Source organism: Anomalospiza imberbis, chromosome 3 (genome assembly GCF_031753505.1).
Source record: "Anomalospiza imberbis isolate Cuckoo-Finch-1a 21T00152 chromosome 3, ASM3175350v1, whole genome shotgun sequence".
Lineage (NCBI taxonomy): Eukaryota > Metazoa > Chordata > Aves > Passeriformes > Viduidae > Anomalospiza > Anomalospiza imberbis.
Window position 1 is genome coordinate 73550685 of NC_089683.1, and position 27741 is coordinate 73578425.

General features: G+C 36.5%; 1 protein-coding gene across 3 annotated transcripts in view; it reads left to right on the forward strand.

The window, feature by feature from the left end:
- The window catches only part of WDR27 (WD repeat domain 27), an 89184-nt gene extending 68271 nt beyond the window's left edge, over positions 1 to 20913 (forward strand). For all 3 annotated transcript variants that reach the window (XM_068185140.1, XM_068185143.1, XM_068185142.1), the window contains one exon: positions 20182 to 20913. In XM_068185140.1, coding sequence (XP_068041241.1) covers positions 20182 to 20229 — 48 coding nt within the window. In that variant the 3' untranslated portion in view covers positions 20230 to 20913. The remainder of the gene's footprint in view (positions 1 to 20181) is intronic.
- The last annotated feature ends 6828 nt before the right edge of the window (positions 20914 to 27741 follow it).

Consider the following 27741-nt stretch of genomic DNA (forward strand, 5'->3'; position numbering starts at 1 on the left):
TACATTTCTTACTTGTTTGAGCTTATGCCATTAGTGTTTCGATTTTTACATGCAGAATAGTTATACTTTATGTTCTCCCATATGGAATAGTAGATTTTCAGAAGGCTAATTGCACCATCCTACCCTATGCTTATATATGGAACATATTAGTAATCTGGTTGCTTATGTTTATTCAAAAGGTACCTTTGGAAGGTGACACATTAGCACTGGGCATTCCTGTCAAACATTAACAGTTTCATGGTCCTGACTTAGTACTGGCACTTGAAAAAAATAAGAGGAGATTATTTTATTCCATTTGAAAATCCTTTTTTTCCTGAACGAAATACATCTACTGGGTAAAAATACAATAAGATTTATCTCTGATTTTGATCAGTATATGACCTAAAGGAGAAATCTTACTCAGACAAGACTGCAGAGAAAAAAAATACCAAGATCACAAGCTTTTATATTGGACAGGGACTTGAGTAAAAATTAATTTTCAAAAGAAGTAATAGAAATTTATCCCACCAGACTACAAAACCATTATGTAAAATAGCTATATACAATTAAACTCACAAAACATAACAAAAAAGAAGTTGAACAGAATCCAGGAGGGAAAAAAAAGAGACATGCCTTGTGCTTACAAGACAATGACATTAGAAATGTAATACATTTCAACAAGAATAAGAAATAATAATTTATTAAAAATTGAATATTAACTTGATAGAAATAGTGATATAAAAATAAAAAAATAGCAAAATTAATTAAACAGAAAAAAATTGCCCTGATAGCTGTGTGGGAGAAAATTTCTATTATGCATCAGTGGATTCTCCTGTTGTTGTTGGCATGTTTTCTTGATCACTGCACATAAGCATGGACTAATAGTGATTGTAGGGTCACACATACTTTTGTGAGTGGATGCAGTTTTTCAGGCTTATACTTATAAAAGTATATTTTTAAATCCTAGTGTTCTGGGAAGGAATTGTTTTAGTAAGTATTTTATTTTTAAAAGAAATAGCGTATTATTAATTTATATCAGAGCCATTTTCAAATACTTGTTAAAAGTAAAAACTGGAAAATAGCTTAATTAATTATAAAAAAAAAAATAGTCCTTTAGGATATAAAATATAGTCACAGGACTGTAAATGCTGGGTTTGACAATTTTTCATGAAATGTTTGTAACAGATCCTGAGTGCTATTTTATTTGGCTATGGAGTCTGCTTTTCAGGCCAAGAACTTGGGGTTTGATTGGCCTAACTAGGATATTATATAGTATGGTGAAAAATCTTGATATCTGGAGATAGGATCTACTTCTAAATACAGAACTTTGTTTAAAGGTTAGTCATTGTAGTTGTACTTAATTTGACAGTGACTTTAAAATACAAGCAAGTGTGGTTTTTGTGTTTTGTGTGCTCAAAGTGCAGGATCGAAACAATGGACCTTGCTCTGACTGACATTAGTGGAAACAGCCATCTGTTTTATTTGGAGCAGTGTCGTGTCTGGAGGCTGTCATGAAATGATAACAAATAGTAGCAAAGCCTACTGGAGTAATACCTAAAGCCACAGTCAGGATGTTATATAACAAAATAAATGGGTAACACAAACACACTAACAGCTTCTTGTGGAAAGGTGCATATACAATAGGGTTTTTCTCAGAACCTATTCAAGAAAATGTTAACATTTTGAAAGTCTGAAGAAAGATTTTTGTAGTTGTTTTCTGTATTAATGTTTCACATAGGTGAATGGAACTGATAAGTTTTCATGCACATTTCTGTATCTGCCAATTGACTTGACAGGCTTAGATGTGTCAGGATAAAATTAAAAACTGATCTGCAAACACTGGCAGCAGACAAGACCCCAGGCTATTATAATCTCCGCAACACCACAGGACATGTTCCTAATTTTCCATTGTTTACGTTTTGAAACTCTTAGAGATGTACCACCTCTCTTCTTAACTATCCAGCAGAGATGAATTTCTTTTGATGTAGTGTTTTATTTATATTTTGCATGTTCATCTTCCACATTAGTTGCTGGGTCTTTATTATGTTACCTGTCATGACATTTCATTGCTGACCTCCTATTGTCTCTTAAATGAATGGACTGAGCCTCACCTGTACTTCTGGTTTGGGAGACTACTTCCACTCTTTAAAGAAGGAACACATACAGCTAAGCATTTGGGTATTCAAACCCTGAATTAAGCAGAAGTATCAGGAAAAAATGACATTCTCTCTACTGTTTGTCTCTTTAGGAGCTCATGTATGTTTATTTTTTGGATTCTTATTTAGTTACTGAGAAAAATGTGGGTGTTTTTAGTAGAGAATTTGGTTTTCAATTTCAAGGATTAGTTGGTCCAGGCATTCTCACCTTCTGCATGGCTGCTCAGGAAGTTCTTAATAACTTGGATCAAACCCCAGTGCTTCTGTATATTATGTGTCAGCCATTCAGGGGAGTATAAAAGAAAGAAAAAGTACAGAGCTCTGCTTCCCCTGAAAGATCTGATGCCAGGAGCTTCTGCTGCTAGCCATGGTATCAACCATAATAAACCTTCTTTCCAGTTTTTCCTCTATTGTTATCTCTTCTGCTAATAGGACCACTTATAAGAGGATGCCAATTTTTCTTCTCCAGGACCAGTTTAGGATTCCTTGTTGGTTCTATCTTTTGTCTTTATCTGAAGCTCTAATATAGTGGTTTTGTTTCTGCTTTATCAAGATTTTTTCCTTCAGCAAATATAGAGGAAAGCAAGGCATCATTTTTTCAAGAAAATTACCTCACCTGCATGGTAGGGATGTCATGATTTCAGAGCTGCTTGCCAGTCCAGACCTGTTTAATGGATTGGAATGAATCTTCAATGCAAACTTTGTAAATCTGCTCCAAGGAATATTGTATGACTCTTAGGGTTAAAGCAAGTTTACTTGGCACATAATTAATAATGTAAAGGAAACTGAAAATACATAGTGAAGAGGATTGGCATTCCAATGCTGAACGTAATCAGATGCATTTCAATCCCAGAAGACCCATTTGTTCCCCATTTGGCATGAGGAATTCTGTAAACTGTGTGAAGATGCACTTGGCATCAGTGTCTGCTCAGTGTTCTTGTGGAAGATTGAATTTTTTCATACACTGACATCTGTAACTTCGAGCAATTGCTGCTTTCTCTCTCTAGAGACTATATCACAGAAAGGAGTACCAACTTGCTGTGAACCTTTTATGTCTATAGTCTAGTATCTTCTTCTTTTAATAAAAATGACCTTTTGTTAATCACTATCTTTCCTGGAAAAATACTTAGATTCAAGTTCTTTAAAAATATCTGCTGCATATTATTTGCTTTTCCTGATATGATTAATCATGAGGCTTTCACTATATTCCTCTCCAGAGTAGTGCCGGCTTTGTGCATATCTGCTGTGAAGGTGCTGGAGAGAATTTTCAGCAGCAAGACGTCAGCTCAATCCAAAGGGACTCTCAAGTAAATTCTGGAAGTGGATCTAAGCTAGTGATGTGTGTATATATAGTCTGAAGCTAGATAGGTGCTTTTATAGAAAATTATGTAACTACTAAAGTGAGTATGTTCTTCTAATATCTCTGAATTTGTCTAATTGAATAGGCTAGGAATGATAAGGCCTGAGGCCATCCAGAGGATGAGTATGCAATGATAATCTCCTGGTTGAAAATATTATTTCCTCAAAAACTAGAGGGATGGTGGGAGGGAAATTCTTAGGAAATTGTTATTGGTATTCACAGCTGCTTTCCTTCTCTTTGGCCCTTGTTCAAAGGGAAAAGTTGGGTTTGTAACCAAGAAGGTGGGGCCCTCTCTTCATCTTTTCTTTTAGGTTCAGACAATGGGACAGGGAAACCTCATGGGTATCTCAAGTCTTCGATGCTTGATGGCACATGTGTGTACAGGCTGAATGTTTGTGCAGACTATTCCACTTTAAAATTACTCATATACAACTTCCCTTTATCATCAATACTAGAGCAGGGAGAGATGCCCCAACCCATCCCTCCTGACTCAGGAGTTCGGGGTAAAGAAATGTTGGAAGACTTTTCTTTGATCAAGAAGGATTGGATAGAGAACACCTAGGCAAACTTAACACCTTCAAGTCCATGGGCCCTGGCAGGATGCATCCACAAGTGCTGAGAGAGCTGGCAAACACCATAGCAAGGCTACTCACAAGCATCTTTGAGAGGTCATGGAGATCAGGAGAGGTGCCTGAGGAGTGGAAGAAAGCATCACTGAAGTCTTCAAAAACGGGAAGAAGGAGAACCCAGGGAAGTACCAGCTAGTCAACCTCAGCTCAATCCCTGAAAAGGTGATGAAATGTCTCATTCTGGAGGCCATCTCTGCCCACATGGATGACAAGAAGGTGATAAGGAACAGTCAGCATGGATTTCTTAAACATAGATCATGCTTGACCTACATGTGATTCTGTGATTAAACACCTGCCTGGATGTATGAGTGGAGAGCAGTGGTAGATATTGTCTACCTTGACTTCAGCAAGGCTTTTGACGCTGTGTCTAACAACATCCTTGTAAGCAAACTCAGAAATTGTGGCCTGGATGAGTGGACAGTGAGGTGGATTGAGAACTGGCTGAATGGCAGATCCCAGAGTGTCATAATCACCATCACAGGCTGTAGCTGAAGGCCTGTCACTATTGGTGTTCCCCAAGATTCGATACTGGGCCCAGTCTTGGATTAACAACTTGGATGGAGGGGCAGATGCCTCCTCAGCAAGTTCACAGATGACACAAAGTTGGGAGGAGTGACCAATACCCCAGAGGGCTGTGCAAACCTTCAGAAGGACCTCAGCAGGTTGGAGAGATGGTCAGAGAAGAACCTTCAGAAATTAAACAACGGCTAGTGCAGAGTCCTGCACGTGGAGAGGTGAAACCTCATGCACCAGCACAGGCTGGGGGCCAGCCCGCTGGGAAGCAGCTCTGTGGAGAAGGACCTGGGGCTCCTGGTGCAAACAGGCTGTCCCTGAGCCAGCAGTGCCCTTGTGGCCAAGAAGGCCAGTGCTATCCTGGGGTGCATTAGGAAGAGCATTGCCAGCAGGTCAATCCCGCCCCTCTACTCAGCCCTGGCGAGGCTGCGTCTGGAGTGCTGTGTCCTGGTCTGGGCTCCTCAGGAGAGACATGGAGCTCCTGGGGCAGATGCAGCAGAGGACTACAGAGATGATTAAGGGATTGGAGCATCCACTTACAAGGAAAGGCTGAGGGACCTGGGCCTGTTCAGCCTCGAGAAGACATGACTGAGAGGGGACGTCATAAGCAATAAGTATCTGAAGGGAGGGTGTCAAAAGGATGGAACCAGGCTCTGCTTGCTGGTGCCAACCAACAGATAAAGAGGCAATGGTCAGAAACTGATACACAGGAAATTCCACCTGGATATGAGGAAGAACTTCTTTACTGTGCAGGTGACCAAGCACTGGAACAGATTGTCCAGAGAGGTTGTGGATTCTCCCTCACTGGAGATGTTCAAGAACCATCTGGACACAATCCTATGCCACATGCTCTAGGATGACCCTGCTTGAGCAGGGAGGTTGGATCAGATGACCCCCTGTGGTCCCTTCCAACCTGACTCATTCTGTGATTGTGCGGCTCTGAGATATTTATGTAAGTGTGCACAACAGATCCAGCCTTGCTTTAGTCACACTAGGCTTAAACTCATCAGTGGAGTTCTAAAGAGCCAGCTTGTGGTCTGGGGCAGTTAAACTTTTATTCCAGCACTGTAAATGAGCTAATGCCTCTTGTCAACCTTACTAACTCCCTGGAAGGTCACACTAAACTAACATGGCTACATTGCTTGTGAGCTCACACAAGTAGACTGTGTGGCTCTATGATAAACTCTATGAATCTGCCTTGTTTCTTTGTTGACTGAAAGATAACCCTAAATTTCATACCTTCAAGTTCTTCATTTTTGTTTCTATGATGATATAAATAGTAGACTTCTCCTTAGAAGACTTACAGTAGTTTTAAAAATTTAGTTAAATTTAATGTATGCAGTCTAACCACCCCCTGTGTTACTTAATGCAATTGTTTTTATATGTATATTTGAGATAGAGAATGCTAAATGAGCTTTTTGCTTGACTTGCTAGGTTTAAAGTTCTCTTTTGGCTGTATAAATCATGTACTTAGGAAAAACACGTTTTAAGAAAGCTATTAATCTAGTTTCTCTACTGCTTTTCCTTTTTGAACTAAAAAGTTTCAGGAAACTAAATCTGGTTAGTCTTCTGTTAGTGTTCTGAGTGTTTTGTGAGTGTATATTATTTTAGTAATTGGTTTTGTTCCAAATTGCAGTGTGCTGTTGCCTTTTTTCCTGCAGAACATTTCTCCATATTTGCAATTTTGAAAAGTTAACAGAAATTGGTAAATTTAAGTGCTCTGGAAATTAGATTATTGAAAATGTGTGTTCTCTGTGTGACTTGCTACTAGAGGGAATATTTATAAAGGTACGTATTTAGGCCCTTTCATATTTTATAGGATTATAGTCAAAAACATAAATAGGAATCTGCATACTTGCCAATGACATACTAGAAAATAAATTAAAACATGATTTAAAAAAATGTTTTGCATTTTTGCAAATTTTTTTTAATTTTAACTTTTCATTTTGATTTATTATATATGCTGTCCAAAAGATACCAGGTTAATGAGGAACTGATAAAAAGCAAATTTTATCATTTATAGGAACTTCAGATATAATTCTTATTTCCCAAATGGCAACAAGCCCCACTAAATACTTGTTTATAAATAATCTTTGTATTATGAAAGAAATAATTCCACATGTAGAGCCTACTGTTGCATTATAAAATTGCAATGGTGAGGAATCTTAAAATTGTACCTTTGACAAGTTTATTTCAACTACCAGAAAGATTAAACTTCCTAATTTAATAAAGTTACTTTGGAAAGTGAAAAGTGAAATCAGTTCACATTTTCCCTCTATTATTTCTTGCATCTGTTGGTGGAGAAGTGAAGAGTATTCCAGATGTGATGACATACTCTTTGTAAAAGTGCAAGGTAAAGAAATATGTACATCCTCATCAAATATTTTTCACAGGAATAGGAAACTATTGAAGAGACATTTAAGTCTTAGTCATTAAGACAGTATACGGATTTAAAAGATTTAAAGGTGAATCTGCACAAGATTTCAATAATCTTAAAAATTTCTTTATAAAATTAAATATGATCACAACACGACTAGAGATTTTTTTCATATTCTGTGTTATATTATGAAACTTGGAATATATTTATGAGTTCAAGAAAACAATACTTTTAGAAATATCTTATCTGTATAACATATGTAAATTCTCCCTCTTTCTCTCTTGTGATATCCTGAGTGGTATACCAGGTCTTTCATTCTCTTTGAGAAGCTCCTTTTAGCAAGTGTCATCTTCATTTATATGTCCACAGTTGCCCCTATTTTGCCATTAAAACTTTGCATCGTGGCCTACTTCTTGTAATTACTAATGTCAACAATTATAATCTCAAAATATTAAGACTATTTGAAAAATTTTAGAATAACCGTCTGCTGAATGGCAAAAGTGAAATGAATTATGGCCTACTCCTCAAAATGATTTTACATACTGTGGTGATCATGAATGGAAAATTCATGTCATGCAGCTGATCCTGCTGTAGAGACTTGTAGATGCCTTTTAGCTGCCTGCACTGTAGCAAATCATCTTCCACTTTTTGACAAGAGAGCTTTCCCATTTTAAGGCAGGAAGGCACTCAGATTTAGGACTTATCCGTGCTTTCTAGTGTGTTAGATTCCAAGTGACAATAGCCCGTGACTCTCAGAATAGAGCCTGTGGGGGCTATAAAGGCACACTCACACTGCTGCTAATGGGTCACCTGGTCTCTTTCATGCACAAACAGTTGTAATGTGTCACTAAGGAGTGGAAAGGTACTTTCTTCTGGTGGTGACATCTCATTATGTTTTATGGTTTTTGTCTGCCAGCAACTGTACTTCATTATATATGGAAAACACATTTGGCTTCTCCTCTTCTTCAAAGTTCATCTTAAAAATTACTTTCAGTAGTTGCTTCCAGAAGTATTTTTGACAAAGTGGAATCTGTTTCGTTTTTTTGGGAAATTGATAATAATAGTGCAATGATCTTTTGTGAAATTACATTTCTATTACTGTGATTAGGAAGGCACAATTCGGCAGATCATGTATAAGGTTGAATTTTAATCTCAGGTTAAACTTTGTTTCATGCATACGTTTATGGAAGTTTCAAATACAAATTTAATTGTTTTCTACCATTTTAGGCAAGATTAATAGACATCTTGAATTATTTTTATTTAATCCTTCTACTTTTGCCTTAATAAGTTTCAGAATACATGTCCTAAATGTCATTAGTAAATATTAAGAGGCTTTAGAAATTTAACTTACATAAAAAGATCATATATATTTTTTCGGGTAGGGCAGAACTGAGGGTTTTTAGCATTTCCATTAATTTAATGTTCTTTAAAAATTACATTGGTGGCATTTAAAAAATGTATTTAAATAAACTCACTATATCTCAGTACTATTTTTATAAGCATATAAGAAGATTTGTAACTAATATTAGTTTTTTTTTTCTTTATTTAAATTGTTAACCCAGAAGTAAACTAAAATCAATCAAAAATTAGGATGCCACCAGCCACTGTGGTAATATTGCTAAATGTTTTAATGATATGTCTGTTTTTATACCCTTTTCTTTTAGCAACTAATCTGATACATTTTATTTCAAAATATTTTAAACTCTGGTGACAATTTAAACTGTATATGTAGGTACACTGAAGAAATAAATCCACCTGCAGTTACTTTAAACTGGGTCTAGATCTGCCAGGCACAAATGACTTCATTATGCTGCTTTGGGCCTCTGTGATCAGTACTTAACACCTAATTAAAAAAACAAAACAAAACAAACAACAAAAAAACCCAAGCCATTCTTTCTCAAAGCTTTTGTAACACAGACTTTATGCCACTTGGAGAAATTTTGTCAATATCATACGGGGATAGAAACAACACTATTCAGGATGAGTCATTTTTTACTCTTCCATTTTGCTTTGAAAATGTTGAATGCATGAAGTAATAGAAATACTTTCATACAAAACGCTTACTCTTTTTATAATTGTCTGTCTTTTGTGATACATCATTTCATAATGAAGTGATTATTTTAAATATGGAAATTCCATGGGAATATCTGGGTTTTGGTAAAAAAAACCCACAGTATACTCAGTAAACATATTCAGTCATTTGAGTGTGGAATAATAAAAGAAGAAATGTGAGACTGTTAAATTCTGATACAAGCTTCAGTTTTAGAAAGAAAAATCCATTCCTCTGGTATTTCAAGGATAATTAGGGGTGTAAAACTACTTATTTGAAGAGGAATGCCTGATTACGCTTGTGTGGCTAGGTTTGCATGAAAGAATTTTGGATTTTAGTGTATTTTCCTGTGAGCTAATGTCCAGATTTTGAAGTGGAATTTGAAGTTATACACCTGAGTGGGATACTAGTAAAAACTCCTTTTCATGTTGTCCTCAGTTTATTTAGTTACCAAGTGAAGAGACAGGATTTTAATGTAATGTCAATGATGTCATGCAAACATTAGTAGCTTCAGAGATTATGGCAGGCTTTTGAAGAATGTCTGAGATTACATTTAAGTTGTTTCAAACCCATCATTAAAACAAATGATCAGGAAACATTCCTGATCATTTGTCTAGCCATGTGAGTTCCAAGTGTATTTTGCAGACTTTCAAAAGTTGCTATTGTAAGGATAGAGTACAAGTGTTTTCTACATTAAAAATGTATTAAAAGTACCACTAATTATACATTTTAATTAATTGGATTTGCTTTAATCTATGCAAGTTTGGCTAGTCCAGCCACTTTCTTTCTCATATAATGATCGAACCAAATAACTGTGCAGTGCTCTTTGTTGGTTTTCGTCATACAGTATCTTCAGATCCCTGCTTCACCAGTCTAATATCACAAAATCACAGAAGGGTTGACATTGAAAGAGACTGCCCGAGGTCATCTGGTCCAATCCCTGTGCTCAAGCTGGGCCACCTGCAGCAGGTTGTTCATACCCATTTCCAGTCAGCTTTTGGATATCTTCCAGAATGGCGGCTCCACAATCTCTCTGGGCAAATGGACAGCAATCTGACTGCAAGATGGCTTTCAATAAGCTGTAATTATGACAACCTTTATATTACAATGACCCACATTAAAAGTGGGTATTGGCTGAAAAAATAAGCAGCCAGATTAGTAACTGTCTCCTGATTGAGCAAATTTGTCTGCTGCACAGAACTTGAAGTAGAGAACTATGGAGAAGGGAGAATTGCCCGAAATACTGAAATAATGTGGAATTCTCAGTAGAATTCTATAGTCCATGCATAAAACTTTCAAAAAGTATTCCTGAGAAACAACAACCATGGAAAAACTTAAAATCTCTTTCCTAGTTTCCTGTATAGTAATCAATGAGTGAGGACCTGGAACAGACTTCTAGTTGGAAGTTTAGGGATAGAAAGACTTAATTGCAGGATGGATCTTAATCATATATGAAACAGATAAATGTTTCTTGATCTAGAATACTCTTTTCATTCCATGTCCTGTGCTTACTTTGTGGTGAATTTCAGTGCAAGTTATTGTTTAGTTCATCTGGAGATGAATGACACTGCCAACTCCTGCATATAACTGCAGCCACATGCCCATAACCTAAACTGGAGGTTCCCTTCCTAGTGTCAGCTCCTCTTGTGCAGCATCAATTCTTTGGCAGTACCCAAAAACATGCACGTCCTGGTCTGAAAGTGTTAGCTGTTTGAAATGTATAAACATACACAGACACACACAAAACATTCAGAAGCTTAAAGGAAAAGAAAATCCCATATGGATTGCAGTAATCAGCCAATAGATACAGCAATGCAGGCCATAAAAACCATTTTCAGGAACATGTTATAGACCATGAATCTTAAGTGACGTGAGCTTCCCACCGCCTCATCCTGCATAAAGAGCCAAGCCCTGGGAAAGGATGGAAGTTAAGACATTTCTGAGATTTCATTTTTCCTCTGTTGTCTCTGTTGGCAAATGTCTTCCTACTCTGTATGCTGGTCTGGGTTCTTTTTTGAGGTGCTTACTTTTCTTATAATGTTTTATGGACAGCTGAGGTGAAGATCTAAAGAATTAATTCCATGGTGAAATTTTTTGGTAGAAGGACCATTGACAGCTGAGATGTAACTCACTATGACACAAGTCAAAGCAATGAAAGAGTGGAATTACAACATAGAAACCACTAGAATTATCCAGTTTTAAATCTGGTTAGGAATGAGATTCTGCTCCTTAGTCTTTCTTTATTCTTACAATTGAAAATATTTTTGTGGAATTCCTATTTCACATCTCAATCTCCACAGGATTTTAAAGCTCTGCGAGTCTCTTTTTATGACTACAAAACAGATGAAGCAGTCAAGATGAATACCTAAAGCAGAAGTCATAATCTTTGTTGGTGGTATAAACCACAAAACCCTAGAAATCATTTCCAGCTCTTTGTAGTTGCTGGTGACTTTCAGTTCCAGTGGGGGCATGGCTTCATCAAGGAACATTGAAACCGTTCAGCTTTTTTATCAGAAAACAAAATGCTGACTCTAAGTATGACCTCTCAAAGGAAATAAATTCCAGATATGAATGCTTACAGGCTGTTTAGATACTGTAAATTTATAACAAATTGTAAAATTTTTGGTTGGGTTAGTCTAACAATGAATAAGTTTATTTCTTCTACAGTTTTTATGTATATGAACCAGTGAAGTAAGACATTTTAAGCTTCCTTAATGTAATATCCTGAGGCAAGCCAGCTGTGTTTTAAATGGTGTTGTGTGTTTTTATATGTAAATTGATGTGTATTTATAAAGACATAGTAATATTAACATAGCACTCTTGTTTAAATGCATATTTCTGAACCTTTTTGGGTTCAGTAAGAAAGGCTCTGAAGTACTTCTTATCTGAAGCACAACCAGTTCTTTATCTGAAATACAACCAATACATAACCAACTTTTAAAGTTTGAAGAAAGTAACAATAAACTCTATGTATGTGTATGGACATGAACTCATGTGTAAATACCCATATAAACATACATTGGTAATTTATGGCATGATTTTGCCTAAAAGCAGAGGAAATGTTCATGGTATGTTTATAATTTCTTATTGATGTTGATGTAAATGAAAGAAAATGGAGGCCAAAGAAGAATTAGCAGTGGTAATGAGATATCAGAATAGAAATTATTTTATCTGTGACAGAAATAAGATTGAAATAGCTTGAGGTGATTCACATGGTACCTCTAATTAACGTAAATTAGAAACCCATTTCTTGGAATACAGGCATAATTGGCACGTGAAGTCATACTATTGGTTGCCAAGTTTTGCACTAAGTGCATTGAATGAGGTATGGCAATGTATGAATATCAGACATCAATCAATTTTTGTAGTTGATTCAATCTACATCAGTGGTGCTGAATCACTGCGTGGCACACTGTAGCAAGTTTTGGACATTTCATTTCAAGAAATGCTCTACTGGTGTCAAGAAATGGTATTTGTTATTGACTCAGAAAGCCAAACTTCTATGTACAAGGCAGCCAAGAGCCATATTTTCAATTTGAGGAATAATACGTGAAGAATAGTATGTCACAAATTGCATCACAGATGAGCAAAACCTCAAAATCAGTCATCAGTTCTTATACTATGAGCGAAACAATTTTGATTCTTCTTATGTTGTCTGCAGCAACTATGTCTCAAGCATTGGTAGTACTGTGCTGCTTTCTCTGTGGCCCTTCAGAAGCCCTTGCTCTAGACTAAGTTTTTCCCTTGTCTGTGAATTAGCTGTGCTCTATGTGGATTCCCAGAGCAGGAAGTATTGCTGTGCTACAGTCAGACACATTGAAATTTGACTCCTGATGTAAGAACCAGTGTGGATTATTGTGTAATTTGAAACTGGACATAAGATGAGGTCTCCAACCCTCTCACTGAGGACGGTGTGCATCCTCAGGGTGTGGGGGCTGTGTAGAATTCTGGAATGGAACATTGAATTCTGCAGAAACTAGAAATGTCCTTGCTGTAAGATTTTGATGTCTGAGGTTTCCTTTGTGGTCTGAACCCACATCAGTTCTGTTTTTCAAACAAGTCAAAATACCTCAAAACTCTTGATAGGAAATTTGCTAATTAATTTAGGGGAAGTATAATTAAGTAATCTGAAGTAAAGGTCAGCTTTCTGTGCATCTGTAATCTGGTAAGGGAAGTCAGAACAACTGATGAAGTGGCTTACATTTGCATACTGTAAATTAAAGTTCTTAATTACAATCCTGGCCCCCAAGTCAATTCTAGTTTTGGCAAGGGAAAATTCCCTACCTTCGATATGGGGCCTGTTTATTAATTTAAATAAATATGAATGCTTTTATGAATAAAAAGACAGAGGTTTCCTGTGCCTCAGATGGGAGCAGGAATTAGTCATAAATGGTGCAATCTTGTTTTGAATTTTCTTCTCCTTTTTTTTGACTTGAATACTTTTATCAATCTTGGTGTGTTTTATTCCTCTTTATTCCTTAGCTGAGGAAAAGATGAAATAAATTATTCCGTCTTACTGGGTTTTGATCTTTCCAGTTACAGTTCTTCCTTACAAACTTTTAGGTCTGTAGTTTCTTAATTTTAGACCTGAAATATGCAGTAAGACATTTACTGCCTTTTGAACAAATGTTCAGCAGGAAACTCAGTTTATCTACTAGAAAGTAAAAATAATTTGCTGGTAATTTTTCTCCTAGTTATTTAGGTTGAGAAAAAAAAATATGATAATATGGAGGAAATCTAGAGTGTTTAGGAATTGATAGAAGAAAAAAACCAAGCAAACAAACAACAGCAACAAAAAACCAAAACCAAAAAACCCGAAAAGGCCCCAAAAAAACCCTCCACAACCAAACTCAGTATTTCCAGATTTGTGAACATAATTTCAAATGGATCTTACATAACTGTAATGAAGAGTCCAAGAACACGCTGATCAAGTAATTTTAACACATCAAAGAATTATTGGGAGTTACTAGTTTTACTTGCCTATAAAAATGTCATGTTAAATTGAATAGATGAGAATTTTGCTTTTATTAAGCACATAATATTTATTAATGGCTGACAGCAAAGAAATGCAGGTGCTGAAGTAGGTAATACATTTAAAAGTATTATGCATTACAGAAACTTCCCAGGAGGTTCCAGGAACATCTGTCCAGAAGAGATGAACTTAATCTGAGTCATAAGGGAAGACAAAAGGTTTTAAAAATAAATAAATAAGATGGGAAATCAGGGTGGACAGCACTGAGTGAAGGTTGCCCTAGGTGACCTGTTAGGCTTAACACAAACTTGGTGGAAGAAGGGTAACTAGTGGAGGCACTGCCATGTGTACAAAATGTACAGGGAACACAGACTGCACCTTACTGGCAGTAGAGTTATGCTTTACATTAAAAACATCATAGAAGGGAGGCAAGTTAATAAACCTCAACAATAATGAGTCCTGAAGAGACTGAAATTCCAGTCCTATATGAGAAGGATAGAATATTTTTATACCTAGTTTTCTTTAAATGTCTCTGTTCATTTGTTTGCGTGACTAGTGACAATACTGGATATGGTGGATCAGTTATATTTTCCTAATTCTTTTGATGGGGTTCTGCACATATAGGTTGTCTGGAGAAATGTTTTTAGTCCTTGACCTCTCTACAGCCCCAGTTTACTAACTTTGAGACATTGTTTTCCTCTTACAACTTTAATCTGTTGAATAATTTGGCTTTCCATACAATTATCCTTCCTATCAATTCTAGAAAACACTTCCTCCCCTTTAAGGCAAAAAGCCTACCTAGGGCATTTCTATATAAACATCATCAGTGGCTCCTTTAGCAGATGTTTAATGTCTTATTCGTGGTGACCTCTGATCTTGAGTTCCTCTGGATAGGCAAGCCACCTCTGATATGCAAAGCATATAAAATACAGGAACTAGAGACACTAAAATTGATCAACCCTATCCATGCACTGAGCATAATGGGAGGAAAAATGTGAGCATGTCATCTACAGTTACTATAAAAACTGCAGTTCTCAGCTTGAGTGACACTACCTGTACTTACCGCTGTATGGTTATGTGTGTATGATACACCTCAAGGAATTATGGTTAAAAGATCTTAATCTGTTTTTTGTATTTTCTCCTCAATTTGTTCTCGTTTCTGCAATAGGAGAGCTATCTTAAGAAAAAAAGTTTCTGTCTGCAAAAAATGTGGCTTTGATCTAACTGATTGAATGTTTAAGAGTGCAGCTGTCAAATTAAACACTCATCTTTCAAGAAAACAAACCTTTCCAAAGTGCTACTTACATGTCTTCTGTTCTTGGCTTAAACTACAAAATCAGAATTGGTAAAGACTTCATGCACTATAGATCTTCAGTAGTAAAGGTGATGAATTCTATATTGCTTTAGACTCCACTTTCTGAACTAGAAAAATATAGTAAAATCCAATTTCATAATGTCTCCTTTTCCTGTTGCTCTTGCTTGTTGCTAGTTGTGAAACAAATGCAAAATTCAAGAGCATTGGTTCTACTTGTGGCCTCTTATTTTCATAGAATAGTTTGAATAATGAAAGCTGAAAATACTAACTCCCTAAAAACTATATTCCCATCTGTTCTACTTAGATACTGGCTTTTGGCCAGATGATACTTTTTTGCTGTGCAGCTAGTGAACTTAAAAATTTGTGTCTCTACTTGCATATTATGCATACTTATACTAACGGAAAGAAAACAAAAGGATGTTATATACCTGTGATGTGAAACCAGCTGAAATTCCTTTGATTCTTGTTATTCTCTAAAGTACAGGATGTTTTGAAGCCTGCCCTGTATATATATACATATGTGTGTTGTGTGAAATATTAAAACAGAATATTAGTTTGATACATTTCTATACAAATTCAACTGTTTGTGTTTGTGGCTTAAAAAAAATCCAGGCCTGTAATTTGCAGCATTTTATTTTTTGTTGGTGTGATATCACTGCAGAAACAAATTTCCCTCCAACCAAAGGTAATTGTAGAAAAATATAGATATTATGTTGATATAAAAGGTAATGCAGTAGGCAATATCTTGAAAGTCATATTGTTAACTGACAGTCTTCCAACATTGCATGTACTTGTTTAGCTTAAATATCCATTAAACTTTTGTACGTTGTATAGACCATGAAATAGAAGAGAGGTGTGTTCAAGAACTTGTCCTCCTCCCAATTCTGGTGCCAAATGTCATAGGTTTAAAAGCTTGATTTAAAAAAAAAAAGCTTGAAATTTGTTAAATCTCTAAAATGCTCAGAACTTTAATTTTATCCTCAGCCCTACTTGAAGGTCTTTTCTTCCCCCATATATCTATCAATATAGAAAATAGTCTACACTTTCATAATATTCCATAATGTCCTAGTGTTTGTCCCATAGGAACCCTTTACATAGGTGTCAAATTATTCACAGGACTGATGCCAAGATTTGAATATGTAATAGTAAGACATAATTAGGTTGGGAGTTTGGTTTGGTTTTTTTTTTTATTTTTCCTTTTTAATGGTTGGTAGTATATTGATTTAACTACTATAGAGATTTCAAGTATAATTCAAAACACAGTTTTGGAGTAGCATGTTTGGGAGCTAAGGGGTTTGAATGAAGTAACATGCTTGCATTATTTAGAAATGTAGTATTGGCATAAGTTAAACATTTTTAAAAAATCTTATTGAGATTTCTATGGATTCTAAATACAGTTGAGAACACTATTAATCAATTTTAATAGCTCTTAAGTGTGATAAATCTGGAATTTCAAGGGTCCTACAGGCTAGATTTTTAGTAACTCTTATTATCTGTGCTAATACAAATTACAGTTAGCTTTCTCTTATTATTATATTGCTATTACACTATTAACTAAAATTTCTATATTGCCTGAACACAAATCTGCTTCAAGTTCAAGAAGCATTTGGACAATGCTCTTGGACACATAGTGTGACTCTTGGGGATAGTGCAACCAGGAGTTGAACTCAATTATCCTTGTGAGACCATTCCAACTCAGCACATTCTGTGATTCTATGAAGTATGTCACTTACATAAGTGAATATGCTTTTTCAGCAGTCAGGCATAAGGATTTATTCTAATATCTGAAGGCTAAACTGGACGCCCTGTGAGCCTGTATTAGCAATTTAGTTTGGATCAGAGATGTGCTTTGGAATCTCCCAGTTGTCCCTACATATCCCACTTCACTTCTCATTGCTATATCCTTAGTGAGGGTGCATTTTGGGCTTGTCTTTGACAACATCAAACCAGAAAATGAACTCAGTGGGCTAACAGACTTTCAATCTATTGGACCAGAGCAGAGATTGTTTACATTAACTCATATAATGTCTAAATATATAACCCAGAAAAACTCATTCTGAGGACAAAAATCACCAATAACACTGAAAGAACTCAGGATGCTAATGACTAATTGACCCCATCAAACCCTTTATTTTTTATGAAATTTTTCTTTAATGATTAGGCATTTTTTTTGTATTATGAGTGTTAACTGTCTAATAATTGGTTTGTTTTTGTTAGGCTTTTAAAACATTGGTTGGGCTAAATAAAGACTACTGGCTCTGTATATAGGTATATTCCTTTTGTTCATGGCAAGGTATTGAGTGTAACACTTCTCAGGAGAATGGTGCAAAGTCCAACCTCATTTTATCAACAGCCAAGGAAAACAGGTGGAAAATGTAAGAGAAAGGGGAAAGGAAGGAGAAGGACTTGAGAGACAACATTTAGAGTATACAACCAACAAGGATGGTTCTTAAAGCCAGGAGGTGGGCATTTTTAGTTCAGCCAACAATTCAGTGATGGGTTTGGTGCTAGTGAAGTGTGGAGGTGGAGTTAATTGGAGTAGAAAGATAATTTTTTATGGTTAATGAAAACAAAAGGTCCCTGGAAGCAGAATGTAATAGCAGCATAGAGAATGCATTTAGCAGGTGGAAGCCAAGCTGTGTTTCAGTACTGTCAGAGGATATCACATGAAGATTGACCACATATTGCAGTTTTTGAGGTTGTGGTTGGACATTAGAGAAAAAAACTGAAAGACAACTAAGAAGGCACTTAAACACTGGAATGAGTTGTGAAATTTCATTGCATTTTTCAAGATATAGCCAGACAAAGCCATAGCTAAGCTCATCTAATGTTTTCTGTAGTTGCAGCTAGAGTAGGAAGATGAACAAAATTACCTCCTTAGGTCTTGTAAAACTTCATTTCATTTAAAATTATTTTATTTTAAATTGAAAGCTAAACAGGGTTTTTATATTATCTCCTGATATAGAATAGAATTAATCTCTGATTTTTCAGGTTATGTTAGTTTGCTTTTGATAACACGAAATAATAATAAAAGCATTTTCTTTTTGTTTTTGTGCACACAATAAATGGCTACAAAATTTAGAAAGGACATATTACTTAGGTATTTTACATTTACGTCATCTTTCCAGTACGTCCTGGTTTTGGCAGGGACAGAGTTAATTTTCTTCCTAGTAGGTGATGTGTTTTGGATTTAGTATGAGAATAATGTTGATAACACACTGATGTTTTAGTTGTTGCCAAGTAGTGTTTATACCAAGTCAAGGATTTTTAAGTTTCTCTTGCTCTGCCAGCAAGAAGGCTGGAAGGGCAGAAGTTGTGAGGGACACATCCAGGACAGATGACTCAAACTGGCCAAAGGGATATTCTATACCATATGATGTCATGCTCAGTGTATATGAACTGAGGGGAAAGCTGGCTTAGTGCACCTGCTTGTGAAGTGTCTAGCCATCGGTCAGTGAGTGGTGAGCATTGTGTAATTCTTTCATCATTATTGCTATCATTAACATTATTGTTATTTTCTTCCTTTTGTGTCCCATTAAACTGTCTTTATTTCAACCCATAAACTTTATCACTTTTATTCTTCTGATTCTCTGCCCCATCCCCCTTGGGGTGAAGCAAGTGAGTAAGCAATTGGCTGTGTGGTGTTTAGTTGCTGTCTGGGGTTAAATAAAAACACAATAGTAAGTTGCAGAGGTAGATACAGACATATTAGAAATCTTTGGAAGTATGTTATTATCTTGGATAGCTGTAAAAAGTAGAGTTGGAGAAATTAGATTGGATGGTTCTGAATAGTCTATACTTTCAGGTTACTTAAGAAAAAAAGAAAATAACGGAATATAAGTCACTGTCTTGGGAGATAACATGAGAGATTAGAAAAATTAATCATTGGAGATGTTGAAGGAGGGAATACAAACCCAAGAAGATAATTTATTGACCACAGAGTTCCTTTATCCAGAGGAATAACCAAATGAGTCAATGTATCAAAGAAAGAACAGATCAAAAAATGAGGATGCAAAAAGTTAACCAAGTGAACTGGTCAGAGCATGAGAGGCCTGTTTGGTTACAGCCCTACAGATTTTTATCACTGGTGAGAAATAACTGTAAATCCTAATATGCAAGGCATAAACACCTTGAATTTTTAATGACTAATAAATGGTGTCATTTGTAGATCATCCCTTTCTTTCTGAGATACAGCAGCTTTTCAAGTGCTTGTTTATAGGAGCAAGTGCAGAAAATAGTATTGCCTCTTATTTTAAAATTAAGATCTTCTCAACCTGATGAAAGAAAGCTAAGGCAGCTGAAGGTTCTTTATGCATGTCTTCAAGACTTGCCTCTTCATAAAATTATTCAACATACTTTCTTACAAAGGAAATTCTTACTCAACACTTAACACCAATAAAAATCAGAAAACTGTATTTGTTGGTATGCCTGATTTAATTCACAGTATTTTCCATCTTCATTTATTCCAGCTCATTTTCTTATTTCTTCCATATTCTCTTCTTGAGTCATACACAGTGAAGTCTGTTTGACTTTCTATGTGGTTTTAACATATGCTTCAGTTTTACAGACTGTTGATGTGTTAGTGGATGTTGACACAAATTTGAAAATAGTTGGAAAAGAAAAATCTAAGTGAAATGGAATTTTCAGATTAGCTTGGTTGAGAAGAATCTATGAGTTTGTTTTTTTTTTTTTAATGAATACTGGACCTCTTAACATAGAAGTAATTTAAATATCATCTTAATGATCTTCATTTGGTTTGTTGCTCTAAAGCAAACTGCTTACTGGAAAGATCTTCATTAAAGCCATATGTTCTTTTCTTTTGAACTGCAGCTCACCACAGCCACCTTGGATGGCAAACTCCGATTGTTTCTACCCTGATACTCGCCAACCTGTGGAGCATTGGCCATGGTACTCTGAGAATAATGACTTGCTGAGAGAAAGAAGACTGGTAACTGGCCAGAAGCAAGTAGCATAATATTCCCTTTTAAAGTACAGTTTTCTTCTGATATTATTTTCAGGAAGTTCCTCAAGCTGTTCTCAAAGTTTTTTCTGCTGCACAGTCTGTTGCCTTTATTGCAAAAATAAGGATGAAAGATCATGAAAAGGAGAGACTACTCATTTTAACTTCATTCTAGGAAATCACCACAGAAGTGGCTTTCAAAGGTCTTCTTGGGTTCTTATATTTAGGTGCATTCTGTAGTTCTTTGCTAGACTTTAGTCTAGACTGAAAATTCAAGTAAAATAACAAGTGTTCCATTTTTAAAACTAGATCTGTTTGTGACAAATTTTTAAATTAGTCTGAAAGAAAGAAGGATTGTATGTCTTTCTGAAATGCCATGGAAGTCCTTCTGCTATACTTTGGGGTTACTGGAATCAGCATGGATGTTGTTTGACATTAGAATTTTGCTGGTTTACTATTTATACCACATTTTGTAAATTTCTTTAGGAACATGTGACAAGTGTCTACTATTTAAAAGAAACTATTTCTGTCTTTTAAATATCTGCTAATTATTTTCAAAAATGTTAAAATAATATGAAAATAAAATTATCAGAAAAAATGTTCATTTCTTGTATTCTTCCTAGGTTACCTGTCTTGCTCTTAGAGTTTTTTTTTTTTTTTTGCTAGATGTTCTCACTCTTCATTGACTTTAGCTAAGAGTAGAAAGCATGTATGTGACTGGCAAAAGGAGATGGAGTTTTTTTTCCTTGCAAAATTGTGCTGCCTTTTCGAAGTTAAATTTCCCACAACATAATTTATTAATCAGATTACTTTAAAAAATAAAAAGATGAAAAATTTGAGTTACTACCCCCACTTTAACACCAATCAGTAAAGCCAGATCATTTTCAGTACTGTAAAGAATGTTTTATTTAACAGCTGTCCTTAATTTTTGCATATAATATTAAATATAAGAAGATCAAGTTATTTCTATAAATTGTTTAGTTTCCATTAAACATTCTTTTGTAAAGGATTTAGCAGTTTTTTTCTGAGCAAAATCATACACTGGTGGGATACCCTGTATCATATCCAGGTATTCTCATATTCTCTAGAACACAGTGATCTCATCAATGACTATAGCAGTGCGGCCAGATCATACTCAGCAGAGCTCTGAATATCAGAATCAGGTTTTGTATGATCAAATAAAATGTGAAATAACCCACTTCAATACTTTTCAATACTTTTTCAGTTCAAAATCAGATTAACCAAGAAATCATCCCCTGTGTTGCAGCTAAATGCTGGTATGCCACACTCACAAATTATCAGCAAGATTTAAATTTTAATTTCCACCACAGGAGTCCTCAGGATGGTCTTCTTCAAACTTAATTTAGCTAATTTTCTCATCTGCATGCTGTGAATTCAACATCAAGGGTCTCTATCAAATACAGAAGATAGCCCATAGCTGTATTTCCAAGTAAAGGGTTTCTGAGCCGTGGATTGCAACTTAGTAGTGACTGACTCTTCAGGCAGGTTGAAATATCTTCTAAAGAGCTGTGAACTGTAATTACGACTTTTTTTTTAAAAAGCACCATATTTTTTTGACAGAAGAATAATATTTTCAGGCTTAATGCAGAGGACACACTTAGAAAAACTATGAATTCTTGCTGCAAGCATGGAGGTTGGCACAATCCCCACTGGATTGAAATAAAAAGGAAATATTTCCATTTTCTAGATCTCTTACCTTCTAGAACTAACTGCTGTTATTACCCAGTCAGACAGTGTGTACCCTCAAAACCCCTCCTAATCTTGAGCTAGTTTAATCTCTGAACTTTTCTTCCAAATATAATGTATTATCTCTCTTTCCTTAAAGTGAGACTCAGCTGTATGCTGCTTTCTGGTTACCTTTATCAAGGACTCTTTCAGGATAGAAAACTCTTTAGGGCATTTTGACTGCGACCACAGCATCATCAATCCATGCTGAATAGAGACATTCATCTGTTCAGCCCTTGCAGATGTGCAGCTCTTCCACAACCCAGGAATTTGTTAACCCCATTTTCCCTCAGGGGAGACAGAGAATCTACCCTACCACACAGGCACTAGAACTTTTCAAATGGAAATTCACTATAATTCTTTTCCATCTTAAGAAAGAAAAAAATCCCCCCTGGACTCCTCATAAATGCTTGAATGCTTGTGGTTTTGAGAATGGAAAACTTTAGCTGACACTTCAAGTTTGGCAAAGTTAAGTGTTTGAAATAAGATTTTTGTAATGGCAAATAGGAGAGAAAAACTGTTGCGGATGGTGTTACGATCTTATAATATTATAATTTTCATAATCGCTAGAATTTTCATAATCATAATCCTTCTGAGATCTCTTTGATAGAAGGACACAGGAGGGTGTACTTCATTGCTAGTTAAAGTCATGAGGGTGTATCCAGAGAATCAACATCTATACCTTTGTGTTTTTAACAGGCAAACCTGACAGTTTATATGTTCAGTTTCTGTTCTAAAGATAAAGCTATTTGAAACTAGAAAGTCCCAAAAGCAGATAGGAAAGATTCCTGGTTAGCTAACGTGGATAGCATGTTCCATCTAAAAACATTGATACAAACAGCTGCAAGTGTAAATAATTAATATGTCATTTGAAGGAATTTTTCATATGCTTTCAGACTGCTTTTAGGGAAAAAAGTGATTATAATATAACTCCTAGATAGCTTAAGAAAATTGAAAGTCTTGTTTTGAGTGACTATGTAGCAATATGTGAGGAAAACAGCTGGCAGAAGAATAGTCTAGTTTTATTAAATATCTGCTGTGTCATCTATCCTTGAATGTCGTCTATGCAGGGGAAAAGAGTGGTGTTTTTGCGACTTTCTGTGTGCTGTTATGTGGGGGACTTTCCCAGCTGAACATCTACCAAATGCCACAGAATTCTTAAAAGGCACAGCAGTTTTTTTTCTGGTGCTGTAAAGGTCAGAAAGCACAGCAGGGTGGCCAGCACTGTTGTGAAGCAGATGCTGTTAGAAACTCTTTGGGATTAAGCAGTTTGCAAAATATCAGGTACTACCCAGTATTCTGTACAGAATCAAATATACAGGCAAGCTTGGATTGTACCGTCAGGAGGAGGGGAAGAGCAAGCCCATGAACTCTGCTTTCTCTTGGCCGTTTCTATTTCATTAATTCTCCATGAAATAAGTGCTTTTTGGATATATTCTCCAAGACTATATTGCTTTCCATTATATGTTATGATTGCATTTAGATACAAGGATATATAACTCTGGAATATCTGGAGGTAGTCAGCAGCACATATTCTTTTCTTTCTTCCATTATTCTTTTCATTGAATCATACAAAATTTTCTTTTCAGAACTGTGCTGTGGCTTTTATTTTACCTTTTAAAAAATGAATAGATCTATTTGTCTCATGGCATTATACTGCAGAAGAGAAAATATCAATAAAAGTATATAAAACTGTTTAAAAATGTTTTGGTGCATGCCTAATAAATAAAAATGAAGTGGTAGGGAATTTCTGTTAAAATCTAATTTAAGATGCCTTGCTTCAATGCATGAGTGGCAGTCCAAAAACAAGGAGCAACAGAAACTAAAGACTAAAATAGGACCTTCCCTGAAATCGTTGCAGGTTTGAAAGTGAAGTTAAATTAAGGTGAGTTAAATCTCTGACTGTACTTCCCTCCAAAGTCATTGTAGTGAGGTAGCACTAAATGCTTCTGCTCGGCTATGTTGATTAGGCCTCAGGTTTTAAGGACAAATGTAAGATGTTGTTTTAGTTTTAAGGCCAATGTAAGATGTTGTTCTGGGAGATACTACTATTTTCTACATTCAACTTCTATCCACCAGCATTCTCATATTCATTTAAGCCAAATTCTGCTCTTCAGAACTGTGCACTTCATTAAAGTCAGAGTAATTCTGCTTATTTCTGTGAAAATAGTACAGCTAGGAGTGGACTCTGTCTCAGGTATTTTAATAACTTTGAAGGGGAAACAGTATACTTGTGTTAATAACAAATTTTTGTTGACAAAATGGTATCGAGTCTAAAAGCTGAATACACCTGTGAAGGGCTACAGAAGTCACTGATGTCCTGTGTTAACTGGTTTATGTTAAATCTTTATGTTTGATGTGAATATAGTGTCTTTAACTAAAAACTCACCTTCATTCAAAAATTAGTGTTAAACTGAACGTCTTTCATATATATTTTTTCATGAAAACTGCATGTTGTTAAAGGGAGATACTGCACCAAACAGAGTAAATGATGTGGCATAAATTATATTTATTGCTATGATGAATTTGATTTAGCAAAGCAATACACATTCCATTCCCAGATTAAGACCTTCCAGATTAGTTTTATGTTGTGTCTGAAATGAAATGAACCACAATTAAACATTTCTACTGTCTTAGGTAATGTATACAAACAAACTCATGCCTTCCCTTCTGTCCAAACAAGAGAGAGGTTTTGACTTCTTTGGTTTAGTTTTGCTGGATGAAAATACGTTCCAAAATACAAAGGTATTGTAAAATAATGTTACAATTAGCTTGCTTCTGTCGCCCAGTCACAGAAGACCCCCTGGGGAGTCATCTCCAAAGACCAGCCCAACAGCCCAAAGCATTTACTTCTAAATCATTCATAAAAGATGTTTGTCTATACTGTTCCTCAAAACCTCTGGTGACAGAGATTCCACAGCCTTCCTAGTGGGGAAATCCCCTTGGTGCAATTTAAACCCATTATTCTCTGTTTTAATCCATTAAGTAGAGAGGATAATTCATTATCTTCTTGTTTTAGCAACTCTCCACATATTTGACAGTTGTTATCATGTCTCCCCCTCAGACTTCTCTTTTCGACTTTAGACAAAGCCAGGTCATTCAGTCTGTCTTCAAAGGTCCTGTTTTCTAGGCCTCTGTTAATTTTTGCTCTTTTCTGAACTTCCTGTAGTCCCATTTTCTTCTTTCTTGCAGTGCAGTGCTCTCAAAAGTTTAGATCAGTATGTGCTCTGCCAGCGCAGTTTGGGGTGAAGGCATGGCTTGGTGCCTCTTAAATATGGAACTCATAATTTGGCATTTCACTGTGCTATTGAGTTTGTCCACAGATATGTGGCAATACTGACTCATGTCCATCCCCTAGGTTTGCTGGATCCTTCATTTCAGCTAATTTTTCCAGCTGGCCACCATCACATTGCATTCTGATCCTGCGCTCCAAACTGCCTCCAGCCCTTCAGTTTTTTATTATTATTATTTTCTGTTAATCAGATCAGTAATGATTCCAGAGGGCAGAGGAAGTGGATTGCCTGCTGATTTGGCTCCTAGGTTATATATTTACTGACACAGAAGGTATTCTTTTTATTTTTCTTGCTCTACATGGCTCATGCTCATGAGAGAAGATATTTAGTGGAAAATTACCTAAAATTACTGTCCCCATTGAAGACAGGGCACTTCAGTTTTTACTGATGTTGCTGAGGATAACAACATGTGTCGTTACTTTATTATTTCATGGTGCAAATTTCCTCTTCCTTCACTCATCTAGACTTTGTCTAGAGGCATTAGTCCTCTGCTGTAAAAAACAATTTATGTGCAGATATTTTAGTTTTATCTGAAGGCATGGGCTTTGAAACACTGTTGGTCTCACTCTCCTTTTAGGTTCAAGGAGGTTAATATAAATCATAGAATGGTTTGTGTTGAAGGGAACTGTTGTATTGTGGTTTTATATCTCTGTAACAGTTCTGTAATGGTTTGCCCCTTCACCCCCATTTTCTCCCAGTGGTTCCACCCTGAGCTTTCTCGCTTTTCCCTCAATGACAATCTCCCTGAAAATGCTCAGTCATTCCCCTGTCCCCTCCCTGGTACCCTGTCCATCACTCAGCTTCCCATCCCACTCTCCCAGAATCTTCCGCCTTGGGCATCGAGTGAGTGGACGAGGGCCAGGGGTCCCTCCCTTGAACTTCCCTCATTGGTTTGTGTGTCTGTCTGTCCTTCTGCCTTCCACTCCCCCAAATCCCCCCATTGGGTGGTGGGCGTCCCTTCCCCCTGGTTACCGCCCCGGTATTTGAGCTGTTGCGAAAGCCTCGAGGGCACTTTCGGCTGTCGGGTACAATGGCATTCGGAGCTCCTCAGAGCTCGGATTAAACCTGAGACTTTTCCCCCAGCCTTGAGTCGGCTCCCTTATTGCCTCCTCGGATGCTGCCTCTCCTCCATACAAGGCAGACAGCTCAGCGCTCTGTCTTAGCCGCTCCCCGACTCTCCTCGAGACACAGGGGAGTGTCTCCTGCAGCTGACCGTGCCTCTGCTGGGCAAGCGAAGCCAGAGAACTTCAGGGCGGGCACGGTGGCAGTGAACCTTTAAAGGGCACTTTGACCAGCCTTCCTACCATGAGCAAGAACATCTTTATCTATATCAGGTTTCTCAGAGCCCCACACAGCCTCATCTTGGGTTTTCCAAGGTTGGGGCATTTATCACCTCTCTGGACAACTAGTTACAACATTCCTACCATGAGAAAGGCAACAGGTGCTTGGACCAGCTATGTTGGCCAAAATGACTTCATGATTGTTTTATACTGAATCTCTCCAGTCATTTTCAAAGAGTGGTTCCTCATTTGCACTGATAGAATTAAGGTGAGTTAAATCTCTGATTTTACTTCCCCCCAAAGTCATTGTAGTGAGGTAATAATAAATGCTTCTGCTTGGCTGTGTTGATTCAGCCTCAGTGAATTAATAATCTTTTAGAAGGGACAGTAAAAGAACTCCAAACTATTACTATTCTCATCTTCAAGATGGCATTTTCTGATGTTTTATGCAGCTTCCATGTAAAGGCTACATTGTGCCACTGCAGGAGCCTACTGGACCTACTGGAGGCTCCTGGCTGCTGTTTCTCTAATTAGCTGTGTCAAGGATAGGGAGCTTGGATATTATTGCATAATATGTCTCTGAGCAGTTGAATTAGGAGAAGAAAAGAATTATGCAATTTTCTTGAAGCCAGAGGAGAACTGAAAGCTATGTGAGGTAAGCAATTTCTCCATTCGTTCAGACTCTTCCTGTGACAATAAGAATAAAAGCAAATGATAAAAGTTAACCTGATTTTTCTGTGCCTTGTTTTAATTTAAAAACAGGACAGGAGTTCAAAGGTCTGATTCTCATTAACCTTAAAGTCCTAATCCAAGATTTTTTGTCTCTGTATGAAAGAAGACTTCTAGTCATCTACCAGCATCACCCAGCGTCTTTCTGCTTGGGGCAATTACAGGGAGTAAGCTTAGGCACACCAGATCTTCCTGATGCATTCTGTTGTTTTAAGCCACAGGGAAACAGTAAATAAGAAAAGGCAGCTATTTCTTAAATACAGGCTCAAATTAAGGGTTCACTGGAATATTGTTTGAGTACTTCCCATTTGTCTGTGGGGTCTGTAGGGGCAAACTTATCCTAGAGCTGTCTTGCAATGTGAGCTGTGAAAACTAACCCCAC